Source organism: Molossus molossus, unplaced genomic scaffold (genome assembly GCF_014108415.1).
Source record: "Molossus molossus isolate mMolMol1 unplaced genomic scaffold, mMolMol1.p scaffold_m16_p_1, whole genome shotgun sequence".
In the NCBI taxonomy this organism is placed as follows: domain Eukaryota; kingdom Metazoa; phylum Chordata; class Mammalia; order Chiroptera; family Molossidae; genus Molossus; species Molossus molossus.
Window position 1 is genome coordinate 53,597,483 of NW_023425344.1, and position 23,365 is coordinate 53,620,847.

Here is a 23,365-nt window from a genome sequence, read left to right on the forward strand (position 1 = left end):
TAGAGTTCTCTTGTTCTTTCATTTGGGATTTGTTTCTTTGTTTCACCATTTTAGCTATCTCAGTGGGTTTTGGAGCCTGCCAAATTTTCTCTTTGAGTTTGGTGGCTCCCTCTACTGGGTTTGGATGTGCCTGCATGGGCCCACGTAAAACACCACTGTCAGGTCTTACTGTCCTGGGTAGATTTGCAAGCCCAGGAAAGGTTCAGTTATCCTCTGGTTTTTTTCCTGGTGGCTAGTAGTCTCAGTTACTCAGTGCCTTCGAATGTAGCCCTGGTGTTCTGCATAAGAGGATTTCCAGAGGGTGGGATAGATGCTGGTTGTTAATAAGTCTCAATTTGCATTTCTTTGCCTCAATTGGCAATGGCTGAATACTTGAGGTGGGGGCTGCTGCTATTCCCCACAGCTCTGGGAAGGAGCACACTGGCCACCATCCTTTGTGGCTGCAACTCAGCAAAAACTCTGAGTGCCCTCCAAATCCCGGGTGTCCCCACAGAGTTCCAGCCCAGTCTGCCCTCCCTCTGCTGTAGCCCCCACGTGAGTGGTTGTGGCTATTTTAGTGCTCTGTCTCAGCTCTCTGTGCTGTGGAGCGGGCTTGGTCTTTATTCCCTAAAGGTGTTGCTCATAGCTAAGACTGCTGCTGTCCATGGGCTCCTAGCCTGCCACCCTCTGCACCTCCACAGATCCTACCAGTGTCCCTGGTTATATGGTTCTGTCCTGCTGCTTTTCTGTTGCTTTTTTCCAAGGATTTGTCTTTATTTTAGTTGTAATTCCTGTTTGGTCCTGGAAGATTATCTGTGTAGCTTCCATTCACTCCTCCTTTATTTTCACATCCTCTAAGCCTATCTTGTGCTCAGCTGGGTTGCCCAGGCCTCTCTGGTGACCCTGAACCCTGCAGGTCCTACGGGTAAGTGGATTGCACAGTCCCTCTGGGGACCAGGCTTTATGCCTATCTTATTGGCTGCTGGGTTGCAGAGGCCTCTCTGCTGCTTCAGCACCCTGCAGGTCCCATGGTTTGCTAGATAGCACAGTCCCTGCTGGGTTGCACAGGTCTCTCTGGTTCTTCAGAACCCCACAGGTCCTGAGGGTAACTGGATCGCACAGTCCTTGCTGGGTCACATAGGCCTCTCTGGTGCCCCCGCATTCTGCAGGTGCAGAGGGTGGGCAGCTGGATTGCTCCAGTCCCTCTCCGGATCCGCCTTCCCACTGCTCTTGTGAACTGCCTGACTACACAGGCCTCTCAGGAGCCCCAGGTCCTGCCGCTGATGGTTGGGGAGTGGTGCTGCCCCATGGGGCTCAACTCCTGCTGATGTTTTGCTGTAGTTTTGGGGGATGGGTCTCAGCTGCTGGTCTGTGCTTCTGTTGCCTGGGGATGGATATCTCTGATTTCAGATTTTAATCATAAAACTCTAGACCAGAGATGAATGAGAAGACAGGGTGATAATGCTGAATAACATAAATTCTTTTCATTTACCTATAAAAGTGCAGAATTGCCCCTGCAATTACTGAGATTTTTTAAAAAATTGAATGGCCTCAGTCATTTAGGGAGAACTTATTTAACATTAGGGCAAACAAATGTGAATGTAAATATGAGCTTGGCTACCTATTTTCTGTAGGGTTATCCACTGTAGGTAAGAATTACAGAATTTGATTTGGATTGAACATTCAGAGATGTAAAAATCTAACCAACACTCAGGCAGTGAACCTAAGCTCTTCTTTTTTTTTTTTGACTTTTTGTTTATTTATTTATTTTTTGTTACAGATATTTCACCTTTTTTACCCCATTGGCACCCTCCTCCCCATCCCACCCCCACCCCATCCCGTCCCCGACTTAGTTGTCCATGTCCATTGGTCATGCATACATGCATATAAGTTCTGTGGTTTATCTCTTCCCACCCCCCACCCTCTCTTCTGCTAAGCTCTTCTTGAATATTTACAATAAAGCCAATAATTAAGGAATTATTTTATATGCTAATTTTAACTTACATGCATATAACTATAAACAGTCAAGGGACAAATAGTTTTCTAACTATTTGCCTTATAATTATAAGCCAAGAACTTTAATTCTCAACTAAGGAAATAGTAGTTTATATCAAAGCTGGAGAAAAAGTCAGCTATTTCAGACTGAAATTCAGCTATTTCAGACTGCATAGCAACTTTCCTAGTCTAGAAAGAACTTTTGGATGGTCTTCAGAGAATCCTCTTTACCCACCAATAGCTTCTAAATTTAATTCCTCTGCACTGGTGTACAATCCTGCATTTACAACTTAGTTTAGACTATTGGACTTTCTACCTCTACTAATTATATAAGTGAAAAGTTTTGATTACTGTTTTTCTTTTCCCACTGGCCTAGAGGTACCTGGGATGTCTGATTACCCTCACAGTTATCTATCCATTGTGAACATTTGATGCATTTATGTACAGTGCTATCTCATTTTTTCCACCATGATATTCTAGATGTTACAGGTCAACAAAACTAAATGCACACTACCTTTTTAAGGAAACAGCATCAGCACATGTTGTCAAGCTCCAAATTATACAACTTCAGGTTTGTCAAATTATAGGTACATTTATGAAACTTCTAGAAAGCATCCATTCTTGTACACACCCACTCTTCTGGCCATGTCTACTTGCTATGAAACAGCTATTCAGTCATGTTGCCAAGAAGAAAATAAGACTGAATGCTTCCAGATAAAGGTAAGATACTCTTATGTCAACTGTTATTTAGGGCCTTGCTATGCAAAGTGTGGCTAGCCCACACTTTGCATAGCAAAGTGGACTGTGGACCAGCAGATATGCATCACCTGGCAGCTTGTTAGAAATGCAGAATCTGAAGCTCTTCTCCTGAGCTGTACTAGACAGGACTTCATTTTGACAAGATACCCAGGCAATTCATATAGTCATTTAAGTTTGAGGAGCATGATCTAGCATAGATTGTATTTCATAATAAATATTTAATATTTCATAACAGAACACCCCCAAATTTAGTGACTCAATCATTTTATTATCTCTCAAGCTTTCTGTAGGCCAGGAATTCTGGAAGGACTCATCTGGATGGTTCTATCTCATGATCTTTCACATGGTTCTAGTCAGACAGTGGTTGTATCTGGAACTCTGAAGGGTTGAAGCACCAGGGGGCTGATTCAACATCTCTTTTTTCTCATACAATCTCAGGCCCTCTCCAAGCAGTCTCTCTGCTGTTGACATAAGAATGTAAAAACACTAGAGAATTTTTTTTTTAAATTAGTTCAGCCAAACTGATGACAATACCAGGAACCAAAATATTAAATGCTCGGGAGAATGGCAATTTTGCAGTTTCTTTTATACATTTGAAATTAAGGAGGGAGTGTCAAGAAGATTACATGAAGGTGGGAGAAATCAAGGTGGGGATTGGATTACAGGATAGTGAACAATATTATGTGCTCCCTTGAGGGCTTCTAAGGCCCCTGAAAAGAAGCAGTTCAAAGGTGTTAACATAGATGCCCAGAAACAATGAATAGGACTTGCGTAAAGCAAAGATAAACCTTTGGCTAAAAAAGTTATATGCCTAGCATGACTGCCCACCATAATGGGCCTAGTTAGAAATTTATGGTCAGATCATCCTGTGAAGTTACTTTTGGTAAGATTTATTACAGTGCCTCTTCTTTGTCCACGCTGTCTTGACTAGTTGGGCTTCCTTGCAGCATGGCAGCCTCAGGCAGTTGGACTACTTTGCCTGTGACCAAACTTTTTAAGAATGAGCATTCTAATGGATAAAGCAGAAACTGTATGACCTTTTATGACCTAGACTCAGAAGTTACTTCTGCCATACTCCATGGTTGAAACATCATGAAATTTACCAGCTTGAAGGGCACAGTGTATATACTGTACCTCTTGAAGGGGGGATTGTCAACATCTCATTGTAAGGAGGGCATGGGATAGAAGATACTATTATAGCCATCTTTGGAATATACAGTTTGCCTCAATTTATTTTAACCATGTGGCATTTTCTCCTTCATTAAATCGATGTAAATAGTTGTAAAAGTGATTAGTTTCATGATAAAATTACGTTTTATGTATGCTCATTAAAGGTTCTAAATATCAACATAAAATAACTATTTTTACTTGAGAGGGCACCAGATGGGTTTTCAAAAGGTTGTGCTGAAATGAGTGGTAGTTTGGAAATCATGCTGATGAATTCCTCAAGGCTAAATGCAGTGCTACTTCTTCCTTGTTGTTTTCTTTTACCTTTTCAGTGAGATTTTATCTCGTATTCCTCTAAACTGTTATTTCTTTATCCCTTTAAACCTGTTTCTCCTATTGAGCTCTTCATTGTCTACCTTGTGTAAGAAAGTAAATAATGTATCTAAAGAGTTTCCAGTATATGTAAATAGCAATTATTATGAAAGCTATTTATATATATTTCTTACCTCACGCTCTATTCTTTCTCCTGGTGAACTCTAATTTCTTCAGAAGACAATTTTGAAATCCTAGCAGGCAGTCTTCTATATTTGTTTTTTTTATATAAAAAAACTAAAAATAAATGATTGTGTCTTTGTATCTCATTACCTGGCATTTCTGAAGAATGTACTTTTTCATGATGAGTTTTGTAGGTAACTTGGTGCTTACTATTTTAAGTTATAAAGTTTCCTTAACCTTAACCCTTTTCAGTGGAAAATTTTTCTTAATGTATAACATGCATCTATAATGTTAAGCATAAGTAAATGCTTTTAAGTTAACTAAGAGGTCTTTCCTCCTGTACCTTATTTTGTGATATTTACAGTCTTGTTGCTTCCGGGATGTCTGTTCCTACCAGTTCTGGCTCCAACCCCAGAAAAAAATTGCATAACAAATTGTGCAAACATTGTGTCTATGATCAGACACAACTTTATGAGTTAAGTCCTCAGAAACTCTATTCTGAAGAAATAGATAAGCTTGTTTGTACTTAATTTTAAATGAACATAATACAACAAAATAAGGATAAAAAGAAATACATTTATAATGAATTATAAAAATATAATTATGATTATGGTGCCAGTTTTGTGATTTGAGTATATTCCCTTTGTATACATTTTCTAACTTGTTCTTAAAAATAGCACTATAAGGTACAGTTAGCCAAAGTAAAAATGTTATATTGCCAGTATAATGTTTTCAGTGAAAATAGAGAGCTCTTCTAAAACTTTAAACTATTACTTATATTCCCATCACTCAGATATATCAATTTTGGTATATTTCATCTTATTTATTTAATTTTTTTATATACAGATTTTATTTTGTACATTGTTGCAATCATACTGAACAAAGAGTTTTGATTAGAGATTTAAACATCTTACTTTTTATTAGAAATGTCTATCTTTTCAAAAATATATTATAATATGCTATTAATATTAACAATATGCTATTATTTAACCTTCTCTCTGCTGTTGTGACATTATTTGTCTCCATAAAATAAATTTTAAAAATTTGCTAACATAAAATATATAATTTTTGAGTCATTATGTTTTTATTTATTTAGACAAGTTTATTTGCAATAGTTTTTTGTTTTTTTTTTTATCCTCACCCGAGGACATTTTTCCATTTTTTGTTCAGATAGAGAGGGAGGGAGAGAGAGGAAGAGAGGGAGGGAGAGAGAGGAAGAGAGAGAGAGAGAAACATCGATGTGAAAGGGACACATCGAGTGGCTGCCACCAGCACGACCAACCAGGGCCAGGGACAAACTGCAACCGAGGTACATGCCCTTAGTGGGAACCGAACTTGGGTCTCTCTGTACTGCAGGCCGACGCTCCAACCGCTGAGCCAAACCGGCCAGGGCTATTTGCAATAGTTTTACAAGTAAATTCCTGAGTTAAAGAATATAAACATATTTGGGGGTGGGACTTAATTAATATATTTTGTTAAACTGAAGCATGTATTATAGATAACACTAAGAGACATGTCCACAATGACAGAGTTAACTTGAATAAAACCAAAATACAACTGTCAGACATATTGAATGTATTCTAGTGACTCTATGGACTTGCCTTTGCTCAGTTTCTTGTTCTCATTTACATTCCAAGAGTTTAATCACTGGAACAAGTGATCTTTGGGGAAGAGAGATGCTATTTTATAAAAAACAAACAAAACTCCCAGATTATGCTGTTGCATTTGGTTTCTTTCAAATAAGACACTAAAAATTTCTAATTTTGAAGAGATGTTTAATTTTTACTTTTCTCTCTTCTTTACTAGTGATGAAATTAACTTTTTCTGTTACTACCATATTCTTTGATGAGTTGTTTTTCTAATTACAGCTAGAATCCATCAGAAGATATGTTAGAGAAATATCTTTGAGGCATCACCATGTATGTGAAATTGGGATCAAATTCAACCACAAAGTAGCAAAAGCAGTGTAAGTTACCTATTTAGATTTGTGGACTTTGTTGCTGCTGGATCAGCCCTGATGATTAAAATCATTTGAAAAATCATGTATCTTTCATTTAATAATGTCTCTCAGTACAAACCTGATTACTTCCTCTACACATATGCTACTTCCTGTTCAATAGGGTACACAGGGCTGTGCATGAAATTACACAATTCTCACCTCCACCCATTATCTCCTGATTCAATTTCTTCCATCTTAAATCCCTTAGTCTCTTTCTCAGTGCACAGAGGATTCCATACATTCAGATGCAGGCACTTAATTATTCTGCTTGGGTCAAAGCTGGAGGACAAAAGCTACTCTTTTCTCTGGGACGACAGGAAAAATTCTGCTCCAATGTTACACAGAACAGAGAAAGCCTTTGGTATTTTGGGGGGTGGTGATGGAGGAGCATGAGCTGGGAGAGGAATTTGTGTTATTCAATATGCCTCTTTCCTGGCATATTGAATCATGTTTGTTTTGTGGTTTAGATCTTGTATGGCTCTCAGTGCCATCACTGAAGAAGTGGAAAGCATTTAGAATACACTCTCTTCACCCTCCCTTTGCAAGTGTGTTTCTAGCCTTTTGGTTACTCAATGAACTAGAACTATATTTAGAAAGAATTGAATTCACAGTATTGTTTAAAATTGACTTATTTTTTTTTTTAAGGGAATTGGTTCTGTTGACTAAAAAACTACCTAAAGCTAACTTTTCTGATATTGCCAAATTGGCTGTTGATACTAAAAATCTGCATCAGACCTGTTGTGAAGGAAATGCAGTAGCATGTGTGCTTGGCAGGGTAAGATCCTCTGTTTTCTTAAAATTCACTTTAGCCTTTAATATATTTGTAATTCTTACCATAGGGGAAGAAGAAAGGGGGTAAGGAATGAATAGGGGTGAGGGTAAAAGGGGTCAAATACATGTTAATGGAAGGAGACTAGACTTTGGGTGGGGATTATACAATGCAGTGAGGCATCACAGAACTATGCACTTGCAACTTGCATAATGTTTTTAACCAATGTCATCCCAATACATTTAATTACAAAAACTCGTATTTCTTAAATAAAGGTGGTAGTGGTATATAATGAATCTAAAAAAGCAATGATCATTTATCAGGTTTTGGTATTCAGTTATGCTAGCTTCTAAAAAGTAAATTAGAATTTTTTCCTTTTGAATTTTCTGACATAAATTAAATAGTATTGAGATTTACCTAGTCCGTGAAAGTCTGAAAGATCTTGTCTGTGAAATGAGCAGGGATGAAGATAGAAACCGGTGTGACAACTTTTCTGTTTCTTTTGTTAACAGATTTAACATTTTTCAATCAATTCTCATTACTTATGCATTCTATAATTGCCCAAATTTATTTGTAACCCCGTAATACTCACAGCACTTTGTGGTCATTCTTTTATTTGTGCGTGCTCAGAGCAGTGGAAAATTGGAGTTGCCTGGTTGCACAGTCCAGCTGAGATGAAGCCAAGTGGGGCTCTGCCTTCTTGCTTTAGTTCTCAGACTGTAAATAACTGTTCATTTTGTGGTCTATTTAGTGCCATGTTTTTTCTTATTTTTGTACTTTTTATTGATGATTTATTGACTGTGTAAAATGTCCCCAAGGGTAGTGCCGAGTCTAAGCACAAAAAAACCATGATGTGCCTAAAAAAAAAAAAAAAAAAGATGTGTTATATAAGCTTTGTTCATGCATGAGTAATAAGTGCTAGTGGCTATGAATTCAATGTGAATAAATCACCAACATATATATTAAATTAGGTGTCTTTAAACAAAAAGATACATAAAACAAGATTATGTCTTGATCTGTTTATGAAGATGTGGCCAGAAATGGCAGGAACCTAACCCTGTATTTCCCCTAGGGTCGATGATTCAGTATTCACAAATTCAGTTTATATAACAACTATGAATAATGAGAATGTACTTTTTTGGGTGGTGGGTCAAGGTGTCAAGCATACATTTTCCTTTAAAAAGTCTACATCAGCATTTTCTCATCTAGGAATATAGAGTTCTACATGATAATATTATTATTTGATAACTAAAACCATATCAATTATGTAATTATACCTCCTTTTCCTATGTATTTGTGTTTTCTCTTTTAATTAATTAGCTTTGTGAAGGGGCTGTTACTGGTCTTTTCCAAGGCAAAATTTTTGGACTTATTTATCAGCTCTACTGTTTCTGCTTTTAATTTTATTAATTCTTTCAAGTTTATTTATTTAGTTGTTTTTATCTCAATTATTTTGGTTGACTTCTTAGTTTATTTATACTCATTCTTTTAAAATAACTTTGTTGACAATAATTATTTCACTTGAACTATCACTTCTTTTATACACTATATTCCACTGTTTACTTTTCATATTAATTTAATTCTCTTTTGAATAGAATATTTCTGATAATGCTCAGGAATTGTATATGGATTGTGTACATTTGAGTTGTGTGTCCTAGAAAGTTTTTTATTTTTGTTACTGCTTATCCAGTGACGACTGCAAAAGTGTTGTGTCGAGGACAATCACACAGAAGTTTTCATCAACCTGGCATGCCTCTATCCTTATAGCTTCCTTTATTAATTTTCTTTCCCATGTTTCCTACCCTTTGAAAATTTATATTCCCAATAGTTCTATTCTCAGCCTTTTCCTTTCTTATTTTACACATACAATCAGAGCTGGCTAGCTATCCAGCAAGGATTCACTCTCTTCTTCCATAGTCTAGATTAGTTGCTGGGCCATGGATTATATTTCCTGCCTGTCTCGCAATTGGGTGAGGCCACCTGACCAAGTTCTGGACAGAAGTGGTTTATGCAATTTCTAGGCTTGACCTATAATAACCTCCTGGCCACCCTCCCTCTCCCCACCCCAGTCCAAAATCAATGTTAAAAGCCACAGGTTGAAGATAACAGAGCCTCTGTAAGCCTGGATTCTAGAATTACTGCCTAGGGGCAATACTCCTCCCTTCCCAGTAGGACTTGACAATATTGAGAAAGAAACAAACTTGATTTTATTAAGCCATGGAGAACATGCCAGTTACTTAAATAATGCACACACTTTTTCTTACCAGGCTCAATCCGACCCTATAACACAGCTCCTAATTCCCACTCAGGTTTACACCTTCAGCCCATTCTTCTTCCTTCCCAAATTATTACTCTATAGTGCTAACTGCTTAGCAGAAATCTTCATGAAGATGCCTAATAGATGCCTTAGGCCATCTTAACTCTATATTCCAACACTGAACTCATTGGTTTCCCTTTTTAGCCATCCTCTTCAAACCTGTTCTTTTCTCTTGCGTACCAATTTCAGTAAATTGTGCTATCATCTACCTAGGCTCTTATATCATTCTAGATTCTTTGTCCTCACTTCACCCCCTGCCTCCAATCTAAATATTGTTGTCATTTCTTTTTTAATCTTGTCAATTCTAACTCTCAGTAGCTCTTAAATCTACAAAACCATTCATTCAGTTCAAGCCTCTTTATTTCTCAACTAAATTTTCTTGATAATCTCCAAATATCCTAATATCATTTCGAAAAATACCTCATGCTCTCTTACCTCTAAGATTCTTTACATATAAAGATGAATAATTCTAGAAGGCTCTTCCTCTTCATTTGTTTCCAACTAACTTCTCTTAGTCCTTCTAGATTCGAATTGTTTAAGATCTTTGCTCTGCCCTCCATCTGGTCTGGACTGCAAATCTCTTTTTACTTCCAAAGCAACATATATACACTTTTCTTAAAACTTCTGTTATAATGCATTATTATTGTTTAATTAATTGACTCTCCAACTAGATTGTGAGTTCCTTAACTGTCGAGACTAGCTTATTTATACATACACAATTATTTGTGTATATGTATGTATCTATAGGTCAATGTTAGGTATGTAAGTATAATAGTAATATCATCATAGTATATGTAGTAAATGACAGAGACAAATGTTTCCTAAATTAAGATCTTACAATAGTAATAATAGCAAGACAATTAAACTCTTCATTTGTATTTTATTGAGCTAAACATGAAAACAATAATATGGTCTGTCTCCCTTTAAATTCTTTAAGAAATGTTAAAAGAGATTGTAACACTTGAGTAAAGTCAGAGAAGCTTTTCTTATCAGAATGATTCACTGCAAATGAGTTTTTTGGTCTCTCAGTTTGCCAAAGATAAAGCAACATAAGATACAAACTTTTTTCCCTCTTGTTTTCTACTAAGAGTAATCAATCAATCCACTAAATAAATAAATATACGTAAATAAATAACTAAAAACTTTAAGCCTGGCCTGTGAGGCTCAGTGGTTGAGTGTCGACCACCAACAGGAGGCCACTGGTTCGATTCCCGGTCAGGGTACATGCCCAGGTTGTGGGCCAAATCCCCAGTGGGGGGGCATGCAAAAGCCAGCCAATTAATGTTCTCTCTCATCAATGTTTTTATCTCTCTCTCCCTCTCCCTTCCTCTCTCTCTCAAGTCAATAAAGAAAACAAACAAGCAAAAAACTTTAGAATGAAGTTATCAAAAATAACTACTTTCTTTTATGTTTTAGAGCCAGTTTATGAACTATACCTGCTCTAAACCGGCTATCCTATCCAGCAAGATCTCTCCATGCTGTGCACTGCCGGTGCCATTCAGAGGGGAATGTGTTATCAGCTCAGAAAATGACGATAAACCTGATCTTTCACCCCTGCCACTCAGCAGGTTTACGGAAGACGGATTTGTATGCAAACAATTCACTGAGCGGCAAGATGACTTCCTACAAGAGTAATACAGATTTTTGTAAAATCTTAATGATGGAATATTATATTGAGTTGTAAACTTAAATGATGACAGACGTTAGCCAATGATGTAAAATGAGTGACTAAATGGAACTGTGACCAATAAGAGATGTTTTGTGGAGTAGAAAGTTGGCAGCTACTATATATAGCTCCAGCCACTAGTTGGCATATTGAATTGCAGGCGTTGGGTTGTTAAGTGTACTGCACTTTGAGAGATTCGGAAGTTTTTTTTATTTTTTAAATGTTGACAACTAATACAGGAATTTAAAAAATGCAGTGGGGCTCAAGAGTTTGCAAGCTTTGCTCTAATGACATAGCGTCTTGTCTAAGTGAGAGCTTCAGGTTGATATACCTGGTCAGCTCTTCTGTTTTAGTTAATGACATACCCGCTACCAAAGCCAAGGTGTGGCATTTAAAGATTAGAGATATGGATGGAGTATTAATATCCCTGGTGCTCATTCAGAAGTGCATATTAATTTGTGCTTAAGACAAACTGATTTCAATACATAATGTTAAGAGAGTATTGTTGTATGGTTGAACTATTTCCAAAGTCACTTTGTGAAGCATTATTTGGAGCAACTAAATTCTAAAAAGTATAAGAATTTGAGTTTTCTTTCAAGTTCTTTGTGGAATGCTCATAGCTATATTTCTGAAATTACATTTGATACTGGCTTAAAAAGTAAATGTCACTTCCTGAACCCACTTATTCCTAAACTTGCATTTGGTACTGAAAACTGATAAGCACAGCTTTCTAGTGGAGTTCACATTAGACTATGATTTGGAAGACTTGATTGAGTTTTAGTTTAAGTCTATCATCCATAGGTTTTGGAATATAAGTCAAACCACTAAATTCCTCCAGGCTTTTGTGTTTTGACTGTAAAGTGAGGTGGTTGAATGACTTCTAAGATGCCTCCCATGATTCTGTGATTCCTTTGAAAACATTCTAGAGTCCAAATTTCCTTTCTTGTAACCCAGAAGAGTGTGTCGATTATGCATGAACTACTCACGCTTGAAGGTATATATGGAAAACAGGGGAAGATGGTGATTTAATACCTAGCCAGCATTTTCTTTCAAAAGAATTGTAATACTCATAAAATCTAGCCTCAAAGATCATTGAGAAAAATGTGTTCTCCCCCAAATACTTGAAATTAATTTCTAGTGAAATTAAGTAGAGATCCTGAGCAAGGAACTAACTATCAGCTAATCAGGATAGTTTCGGTTCAAGTTCTGGATCTGCTGCTCACGACTGTGTGACTTTAGAAAAAAATTATACAATTTCACTGATTTGGATTTCTTATCTCAAAATGTAGTCAATAAAACCACCTTGCCAATCTAACCAAGGTTTTCAAATGTCTTAAGGTCAGTTAAAATATAGAATACGTTTCATAATTATAATTGGCTTTTGAAAGAAAACTTGTGGCCTTTGAATTTTATTGTTTACTTTCAAATATGTTTCATATGGATACAGATTTCTGTATGAATATTCAAGAAGACATCCAGAGTTGGCAGTTCCAGTGATTTTAAGAGTGAATACAGTATATCAAAATTTGTTGGGAAAATGCTGTAAATTAGAAAATCCTCTGGAATGCTATCGCCATGGGGTAATTGTCTTTTTATTGTTTAACCTGTTACTCATAAAGTGATTAGAAACAGGAAAAGTTGCAGTGCTGTTAATAGTGCCATGTTTTTGTAAGATGATTGCACATGTCCTTGCTCATTGTGAGCACTACACATGGAATACCACTGCCATCTAAACCAGAGGCCACACCGTCATACCGCAGTGACTCTGCAAGTCGCTGTCTTAGAGATTCTGTGATTCATGGAAGCTTTGCTGTGCAATAATCTCCTCTTCAAGGTGAATGCCTGCTTGGCACAGTAGCAGGTAACACAGCAGCACAGCCTACTAGGAAATGGGAAGGTCGATTATTTCTACCAAGCAGGCCTGGAAACTGTCCCCATTTCAGGCCAGAAATCATATAGTTCACAGGCAGCAGCTCCTGTTATGCATTTGACATAAAACATGCAGGTGGCCTTGCAGATCTGACTAGATGATTGGTTATTCATGGGTTACCAGGAACCCGATTGCCCTGGCTACTGTAATTCTAACCAATGGCTTACACATTTATACAGTGTGGGGTATGGGTGGGGGCGGAGGGTGACAGGAATCTCTTGACTTGTCTGGGCACAAGCAGGTATGCCTAGCATCCTCCTGCTCCCAGAGAGAAGGTTAACCGAAGGTGATTTAGTCTCCTGTAGGTTAGCACCCTCTCATGGTATTACCAGCAGCTTACAGAAGCACAGATGTTTAGGGTTAACACAGCAGCTTTACAACCAGTGTTCTGTTTGGTCCTCATAATAGCTTGGTAACATAGGTGACATCAGAATTACTAACAAAATTTTTAGATGAGAGTATAGAGTTTCAGAACGTTCAAATGACTGCCCAATGCTACACAGGCAGGACAGGGCTAAGGGTTAAATGCAGGCAATCCAGGCAAACAGTTTGCATGTCTGGCAAAATTTAAACTATGGCAAACACTGCTTATTAGGATCAAGGGGACTGGGTTTGGTGCTCCTACCAAAGTACAAAGTGTGCAAGGTCACGTGTACTTCCCACTGGAATTCACTTCTGTGGTTCAAGAACTTGGAATTTGCAATCATCTCTGAGAATTTCATTTATTTTTTCAATATATATTTGTGCAATATTTTACTCTATTAAAGACTGGTACATGTTTTTATTACACCACTACTTCTTAATATATATCTATATCTCTATACCTGTATCTTTATCTCTATATTTGCTATTTATGTAAAAAGGTGGTATTATTAAAAATATCCAATAAACACACACACACGCATGCACCTGCACACTGACCAGTCAAACTTAGATTTATAAACTGCCCTTAATGATCTCTTTCTGGCTTGATGAATGATTTGCTTTATGCTTATAAAATACATCATTTAATCACAAATGAGTTTTTATCACAGGAAACTCAATATCAATCTCGCTGTCCCACTTTTTTCTCCACAAAGTACATGGCCATTCCTGTTTTAGCAAAGCATGAATTTCAAGATTTGTTAACTCAGTAAGTAAATAAAGCCCTGGGTTTAGGAAAACAGTTACATCAAACTCTTATAGAAAGTGGTTTTGCAATCCTACCTGAAGATACATTGTTGCAATAATAAATAAACAATGATTATCTTTATTTTTCCAGAAAGAGATGTTCCAAAGAGTGGTTTTTGAAAGCCATGAGCGTGTTAAAAATCATTGTGATTTACATAAGAAATTAGGAGATAGTAACTTCCATGACAGGTATGCATATTTATATGTGTTTTTGTTAACTTCTGATGCTGAGAGTTGCTAAGAGTCTACATCCAACTTTAAAATTCAGAGGGCAAGGAAAAATCAGTTCAGAATTAACCTATCTTTGTCTCAATAAGATAGATGTCCACATAACTTTGGGTGCTTTTCCTCTGTTTTCCAGGCCAGATTCCAGATTTCAGTCAATGCCCAGAGGTTAGGGAGCCAAGCAGGCCCTGGCTGCCTTCCTGCAATCTCACATGGGCATCCTGCACACTTGGACTTTTAGGGCTTTGCCTGAAATTTTGAGTCAAAGCTGCAATAGAGATCTGATGTAGAGTCCCTTTGTACATTTCAAATCAGGCCCATATAGCAAATTTAATACTTCCACCATTGAGAGTGGAGATGAATGGATACCTTAGTTATTTGCCAGAGGGAACACACACAATTTTTTATGTGCACATAGACTGGTAAATCCCCCTGTATTTCAAAGATTAATATATCATAAAAACAAAAGTCATTTTTTAGGGATCTTTAGAATCACACTGCAATAGTCTATTTAGAAAGAGTATTGAGGAAAAGTTCAGTTTGATATACTGTCCTATAATACTGATCTTAAATGAAATGTCCAGAATAATGGACCCAGAAAAAGTATTCTTGTTTCAGAGAGACTATTTGGTTTATTACTTTTTTTAATGTTGTGTTCAGCTGCTAATGTCTAGTTTAAAGATTAGATCTGTGGTTTTCAAATTTTAGAATTACCTGGAGGACTTGTTAAAATACTGTTCCACTCCCAGAGTTTTTGATTCTAAATTCTGGGATGGAGCCTGAAAATTTTAACTTCTAACAAATTTCCAGGAGTGCTGATACTGCTGGTCCAGGAGGCACAGTCTGAGAACCACTGGATTAGGTTGACTGTTTCTTTGGATATTATAGTAAATTCTTTCCCAACTCTATTATAATATAAATGCAATAACTGACTGATTTTTTGTTGTCCTCAAATTCAAGTATGTAGAGTCTTTCTCTTTAAAATCTCTCTTTATTTCCCCCAATACCCACCACCACTCTCCTAGTTTAGACTACCACCATCTCTTACCTGGATCACTGAAATGGCCTTCAAATTTCTGGTTCAGTCACATTGCCTTGTGCCCACCTTGAATCTATTCTCTACACAACAACCATGATTGTCTTTAAAGCAGTGTAAATCTAATTCTGTAACTAAGCTATCTTCTCTCTCCTCTCTCCACCCTCACCCCTCAAATCAAGAAAACAAAAATCACATTCAGTCACTCCCCAAATGCTCCCCTCCCACTTTCACTCCCCTCTACCCAGTTCATTTTCAGTTATTGTCAGATCTCAGCTCACATGTCATTTCCTCCAGGAGGCCTGCCTGATTTCCCTGGGCTGGAATTCAATAGCATCCTGTGTGCACAACAGCACCTGGTACTGCTCTCACTAGCCAGGTGTACTTGTCTACCTCAGCCACTAAGGTTTGAGCCCTAGTGAGTGCTCCCTGATCATGGCTGCAGTACCTGTTCCTTCATATTGTAGAGGACTAATATCAGCTTTAATGGCCTACACATATATTTATTTTGGAACGTATTTAAATCTGATTTTGCAGCCATCCAAATTAGCTACAATTACCCTTGATAAGTAGAAAAAGATAGATAAGTATGGAGCAAATTTTTTGTAGGTTATTTTCCCCTGAAGATAATTATCTTCTAAAGTCTTCTGATAAGACCAAATTATTCAAATTACATTTTTACAGATAGTTTTAAGAGAAACAAGTTGAAAATAGTTATGAATATTCATGTCACTAAATTGTACATGAAAGAGGTTATTTTTCCAAATGTGCCCAATTGAAAGCAAAAAAAAAAAAAAAAAAAATCTTTACGTTGAATCTTCCCGGTAGGCAGAAACAGAGAAATAGGATTTTAGTAAATACTAGTGTAATCTTCCACATAAATAAGCAAGAGAGAAAATACCTGAAATTGCCTTGTTTGTGTTTCTTTGAAGAGATCTTCTCTAAGCAACGTTGTTAATATGATAGTGTGTGAAGCTGGAAGAGAATGGCAGGTGGATTGAGGTAGCCTTTGGGGCCTTTGGAACAAGAACTAAAAAGACAGAATTAAACCCAGTTTAACGACTTGTTCAACCTCAGTCAGAGACAATATCAGATATTGAGGAAAACTCTGTAGAAGTCTTCATTTAAGGCCCATAGTCATTGCCAAGAGTAAGAGAAAATTATTCTTTCAGACTCCTGGTTCTTTATACTAAGAAAGCCCACAACTATCTGCTCAAGAGTTGGTTATGTTCACGAAGAACATGGCAGCTGCCACCACCAAATGTTGCCCTCTGAGTGATGAGCTGCAATTTGTCTGCATGGAAGATGCGGTAAGCACACCCATGACTTCATGTTTGTCTGTTCTTGAAGTTCTGATCTTTAATCCTCAGCAATCAATCTCATGTCAGTGGACACATTTATAAATTTTCAATGCAGTCTAATAATTCTGTCCTCAGGAGAAATTCTTTCAGGTCAGCTCATGTCAGTTGGCTTTGATTAGCAACAGAATTAAGGCTATCACTTCCCTAACATTAGGGATGTCAGATTCAACAGACTTTTGCCTGGATCATACCCCTGGGTCTATTTATTGTATTTTCAAGTCAACAAAGTTATTTTTTAATTGAATTTATTGGGATGACACTGGTTAATAAAATTATATAGGTTTTAGGTATGCAATTCTACAATACATCACCTGTATATTGTAATGTATGTTTACCACCCCAAGTCAGGATTTTTGCCATTAACTTCAAAGATAAGGTTGACTATAGATTAACTCATCCTAATCAAATGTATAGGGGAAAAAATAACCAGTCTTCCTCCTGTGTTCTTTACTCTCACATTGCTACCACATCATAGCACTTCTGACAAGCAATTGGTCTGGGACAACAGCTGAGTAGCCTACAATTTAAGTAAATCCTGACACTATCTACCTGGAGATAGCATCAGATCCCACAGGTTAAGGGCTCAGTTCTATATGATCGCCCCCTACCCACTTCGGATAACAATTGCAACTGTAGGTTGTTACCGGTGCTTCTGACTGATTTAGCTATACAGCAGAGGTTCCTTCAACTCCCTTCGAGGGTTGGATTCATTTGCTAGAGTGACTCACAGAACTCAGGGAAACACTTACTTATGTTTACCAGTTGATTAAAGGATATAGATGAACAGCCATATGAAGAGATATATAGGGTGAACTCCACTTGAGGATGATAGGAAAGGGAAGACAAGTCTCAGAACCAGGCTGCACCTGGTATGCTTTCTTTTTCCTGAACAGTGAAATGCAGGCTAAACTAACAGAAACTAGCATTTGAGAATACTTAAATATAATCTTATTTTCTCTGAGTGAGAAAATAATGACCACAAACCTAATCACTCTTATTTTAATTCTCTTCTGGGAAAGGCTAAGCTAATTCTTGGAGCTTTGTGCAGAAGACATGACACACAGCCTATCAATGCTGGCATGGGTCACTGTTGTGATGACTCTTATGCCTTCAGGAAGCTATGCTTTGATGATCTGCAAGTCGATGGAACATACATTTCTCTGCCTTTATCCTGTGATCAAGTTATCAGTCTTAAAGAGGACTTGTGCAAAGCTCAGGAGGAGGAAATTCAAACTGAAAAGCAAAAGTAAGAATCTTTGTTGAGTTTGTTCTTTACTGCCAACTCCACTTGAGGATGATAGGAAAGGGAAGACAAGGTACAGAGAACCATAAAGTGGGCACAGATCTAAATACTGCATAATGAATGGAGCAGCTAAATGTTATATTGAAGGTCAAATAGAACTGAGAATGTTATGCAATTTTGCAATTGTGGCTATCATGGGTGGTACCCCAACTTGATCAATTAATAAGATTGAAGTCTGCTAATCAGAAACTATTGACATAGAAGTACATTAATGTGTTTTTACTAAAATGTGAACTTCAGATGTTAGTTTTACAAGAGGTCTCATACAGAATAGGGTTCCATGATCAAATGAGTTTGGGAATACTATAGTTCCTTGCTCTTCTCAGAAATTTATACCTTCCACTAACAATGGAAGTTGGGGAAGTTCTGCAATAATCTATGTAGCTTGTTCTAATTTAGCGTCATCTGGGCCATAGAAACTAGTAAGATTTGTCAGGATCAGCACACTGGGAATGTGCTTTGGAACATTCCACTAGAGTGATGTGTATCACTTTATAGCATGCCATTATTTTCACTATCGCGTCTACTACTGTAACTAGGAATGGCTGTTACATGTGTTTGGAAGAATGGTTTTTGGATAATTACTAGTGGGTGGCAGCTGGGTGATAATGTAATAATGCCTGTGAATTCAACTCCTTAAATTCTTAATTGCCTTCTCCTCCCACTTCCCCACCCCCTATAATGCAGGTTTTCACACTAGATAAGGCTTTGTTATAACTTCTCAGAATATAGGAGAATAGGATATCGCCAGAAACTCACAATACTGGAAATAAATATTTAAATGCCATATATATCTTATCTGTGAACATGTGATAATACCAAAGAATACTGAAAATGGAAGGAAACTTTCATTGCCCATGCCCCAAGATTAGGAAATCCTTCTAAAACACATTGTGCATTCCTCCATGAATATTTCCAGTGACAGGAAGATAATTTGCTTAAAGCAGCCTATTGATCTTTAGATATGCTTAACTTAAAATCTCATCATTTTTTATTAAATAGAAATCTGTTTCCTTATCACTTCCAACCAAATTTCTACTTCTGAAACTACAGAGAGAAATACTTTACTGATTTTCTGTGTTGCTGAGTACAGCTAGATCCCTATTATTTGATTACCAACTGAGGATGAGGTAGGGTTGTTAATATATATATATATATATATATTTTTTTTTAGAGAGAGAGAGAAAGGGAGAGGGAGAGAGAGAGAAACAGTGATGACAGAGAACCACAAATTGGCTGCCTCCTGCACACCCTCTACTGGGGATCATGCCTGCACCCTGAACATGTGCCCTGACTGAGAATCAAACCAGTGGCCTCTTGGTACATGGGGCCATGCTCAACTAACTGAGCCACACCGGCCAGGGCAGGGTTGTTATATTCTTCTTCTTCTTTTTTTTTTTTTTAATATCCTCACCCAAGGACATTTTTTGTTCAGATAGAGTGGGAAGGAGAGAGAGGAAGAGAGAGAGAGAGAGAAACCCGCATGACCAACCAGGGCCGGGGACAAACTGCAACCGAGGTATGTGCCCTTAGTGGGAACCAAACCCAGGTCTCTCTGGACCGCAGGCTAATGCTCTAACTGCTGAACCAAACCAGCCAGGGCAAGGTTGTTATATTCTTAATCTGAAGATGGACTTCCAGGATGAGGAAAGAGAGATGGTGTGCAAAGCTTTCTAAACTTACATATGACCATGGAAATGTGTGTGTGTGTGTACATTATGTATATGATATAAACATATATAGTGTATACAAAAAAACATATATAAATTATAAAATTTTATCAATATACAAAGTGCTGTTCTGATGTAGTGGCTGGTACCGATACTGAAGCCCATTGATCAGAAATGTTGCTAGCAGAATACAATGTCTTTACATTTGATCAGGGTTTCCAATGTGGATTCTATGTGAAGAGTGTTTCTGCATAAAATCAGCAATAGGACTCCATCCAGTGCTGTTTTCTACTGTTGCTTTCAAAGCATCTATTGGACCGCTTCGTCATTTCACCATGTTTGTCCATCCTCTTGCCCTCCTGCTATTGCTGCACATTTTCAAATCTCTTTTTCTCTGTTCTTTCCTCATGCATTAGCTTGCTGCTAAATAAATCATACCAACATGTAGTGGCTTGACACAGCATCAATTATTATTGCTAAAGCTTCTATGAGTTAACTGGATGACTCTGTTAACCTGGGCCAGCTTTAGTCATTTTCAATGGAGCTTGCTCAGTCGTCTATGGTCAGCTGCTGTATCAGCGGGGTGCTAGCAGCCTCAACTAGGATAGCTTGTCTCTGCTGCACATGGTCTTCTCCAGAGAGCTAACCCAGGCTTTTCACATGGTGCCTGGGAAAGAAGGGTAAGCGTGGAGGCCTCCCTAGGCCCAGGTTTGGAATCATGCAATGCCAGTTTCGCTGTAAGGCAGGTCATAGGCCAGACCAGATTACAGGGGTGTGGGAATACACTTTACTTATGGGACAAATAGAAAGGATCAGAAAGTCACATTGTAAAGGACATGGATACAGAGAAAGGTGAACACTTGGGTTCATTTTTGTTACTAATTTGCCATGGGTAAATCATTAATGCAGTTGTTGAAACTACAGACAATGATGAATGTCAAGATATGACGAAAAGTGAGGCAATTAACTGGGCCTGAGGCCATCAAAAATGAGGGGGCATGACCAAGTTTCTTATGTGTGACAGGAATAAATAGGGATGGGGGATGTTAGAGTTTGATGACGTGTACTTTGAAGGAACTATGGCTTTTAAAAGAGGACGTAGGAGAGAAGTGTTGGAAGCAGTAAAAGAGAACTAGGTAAGTGGAGTTCAAGTAAAAATAGCTTCCTCTTGAGAGGTCTTAGGGAAGCTGTATCCTCTAAGGAGCCACATTTTCTTATAGAGCAAGAAGGAGAAGTTAAGAAAAGAGGCTGTGGATGTATAACAGTTTCCTGCTGAGAAAGCCTCAGGTTACAAAGGCGACAGAGGTTGAGTTAGAGAGAACCAGGAGAGCAGGAGGTGGGTCAGACTAGGGACGTAGAAACATCAATATGATGACAGATGATCTGACTTGGACTTCTGACTGTGACTGGGTGGGTGAGGCATGACCAGACTGGCCTTGGGAGTAGCTCATGCAGCGCACAACCCCAGGGCAGCTGATCTTGCCCTTGGCTACTGAGTGCATAAGTGATTGAGAGCTCACAGGTGGCTGACATTTCCCCTGATTCTCCCTATCCCATCCACATGGACAGATGAAATGGAGCACTTACTATCAGGTCTTAGAAAAGAGTAACGTTTTTGCTGTTGCAGACAAAGAATGTCCTTCTTAGTGGCCTCAATCATCCATCTCTTCACTCCATTCCCTTCACTCCATTTGGCCTAGAGCCAAAATACACCCATGGTCCAGTCATTTTCCCTTGGAATGAATTCTACTGATGGATGTGATATTAGAGACCCATTTGGTGTCAATAAAAGGTGACTATTCTAGGAAAAGGCAAAGGGTAAAATTCTGGTTTCTCTGAGTCAGCAGGATACATTGAATGTCCTCCAATCTCGGACCGTGGGGCGGTTCCCTCATAGTGCCCACCGTGCTTCTTGCCCTTCTCTCATACCCCCAGTCCTGTCCTCAGGACAAAAGAGGCCCTGGTCCTCCTTGTTCCCTCTCTGAGGCTGTGAAGGTTAGAAGGCCTGGTATGAAATCTGCTAGGTAGCTAGGTTGTTGAGGTGGAATTTGCACCCAAGCAGTCTGGTTCCAAGAGCATATGATTAACTGACAACATCTAACTGCTAGTGTGCCCTAACCACATGGTTACAATACTGGTCATTTTTTTTTTTTTGTAGGACATGGAGCTCTTCATACAAGGGCTAGATAATAAGAAATGTGAAACATTAGGAAACATCCCTGTTTCAGGGAATTCATTGTGTTCTCTGTATAGTCACATAGAGAAAGTTACTGTGGGGATTTCTGGAATATTCTGGGTAGATCCCTATTGGGAGTCAAAGGCCAGGCTGGAAAAACTTCAACTTCCTGGTTTAGGGTCAAGGACTCTCACCATAGCGTTCACCCCTATATAATTCTGGCTGGTCATCACAGCATAAATACACCACACACACACACACACGCTAACACAAATGAACAAACCAAAAACGAGTGAAGGGGCTCATGGAGGGAGAGAGAATATTCAGCAGGATAATGAAGGGAAAATAGAAGTTGAAGTCGTGGAATAAGATGGAGAAAATAAAAAGGACATAGGAGTTCAAAGTATGAGAATTTCATACCCAATGATGAAAAATATTGAGTTGGAATGTGCAGAGACTTAAGATAGTATATGAAGTCTAGAATGTGCGTTAAATAAAATGGTGTAAGATTTAATGAAAATAAATGATTAATACCATAGAAATGAACAACTGAAAACAAGTTGATGGCACTGAGAATTAAGAATAACATATAAGATTTAAAAAGGTGAATTTACAAATGTTCAACTGAAAGAATAGAAAGGATGAGAGGAAATAGTTTTAAATAAAAGCAGTCTGATTGGCAGGTAGAGAGATTGGAGTGGGGAAGGGCTAGAAAGGGCAGGAGAGGTAAATCAACTGCAAGCTTATGACAAGTATGACATAGTTGTCGGGGGTGGTCTAGCCTCCAAGTGGCCCAGTCCCCAGCTGTAGATATGGCAGTCCTTTCGTCTGGAGCGCCGAGGAGAGCTAACATGACATCCTGACACCCCTGCTCTGAGTCTCAGTCTCAGACCTTCTGCCTTTTTTTTTTTTTTTTTTTTATCCTCACCCGAGGACACCTTTTCATTCTTTGTTCAGATAGAGCAGGAGGGAGAGAGAGAGAGAGAGAAACATCGATGTGAAAGGGACACATCGAGTGGCAGCCACCCACACGACCAACCAGGGCCGGGGACAAACTGCAACCGAGGCACATGCCCTTAGAGGGAACCGAACCCGGGTCTCTCCGGACCTCAGGCCAACGCTCCAACCGCTGAGCCAAACTGGCCAGGGCCTGCCTTTCTTTTTAAGAATATGGCATTTTAATTATTTAGTGCCTGTAGATAATTGGAGTTCTTGAATGTTTGGCTTGTGACTTTATTTTTCCCATGCTTAATAGTGACCTGGGCCCCGAGGCTAAGGTGACTAGATCCCATTTTTATCATCAGTGGACTTTCCTCGATATTTTTCCAATAATAGATTAATTACCCCT

General features: G+C 38.3%; 1 protein-coding gene across 1 annotated transcript in view; it reads left to right on the forward strand.

Annotated features, from left to right (window-relative positions):
* The window catches only part of LOC118626085 (alpha-fetoprotein-like), a 43,845-nt gene that overhangs the window by 9,389 nt on the left and 11,091 nt on the right, over nt 1-23,365 (forward strand). The window contains exons 5-13 of the mRNA XM_036255430.1: nt 2,562-2,694; nt 6,264-6,361; nt 7,040-7,169; nt 10,897-11,111; nt 12,594-12,726; nt 14,338-14,453; nt 14,987-14,991; nt 16,702-16,817; nt 17,888-18,114. Coding sequence (XP_036111323.1) covers nt 2,562-2,694; nt 6,264-6,361; nt 7,040-7,169; nt 10,897-11,111; nt 12,594-12,726; nt 14,338-14,453; nt 14,987-14,991; nt 16,702-16,817; nt 17,888-18,114 — 1,173 coding nt within the window. The remainder of the gene's footprint in view (nt 1-2,561; nt 2,695-6,263; nt 6,362-7,039; nt 7,170-10,896; nt 11,112-12,593; nt 12,727-14,337; nt 14,454-14,986; nt 14,992-16,701; nt 16,818-17,887; nt 18,115-23,365) is intronic.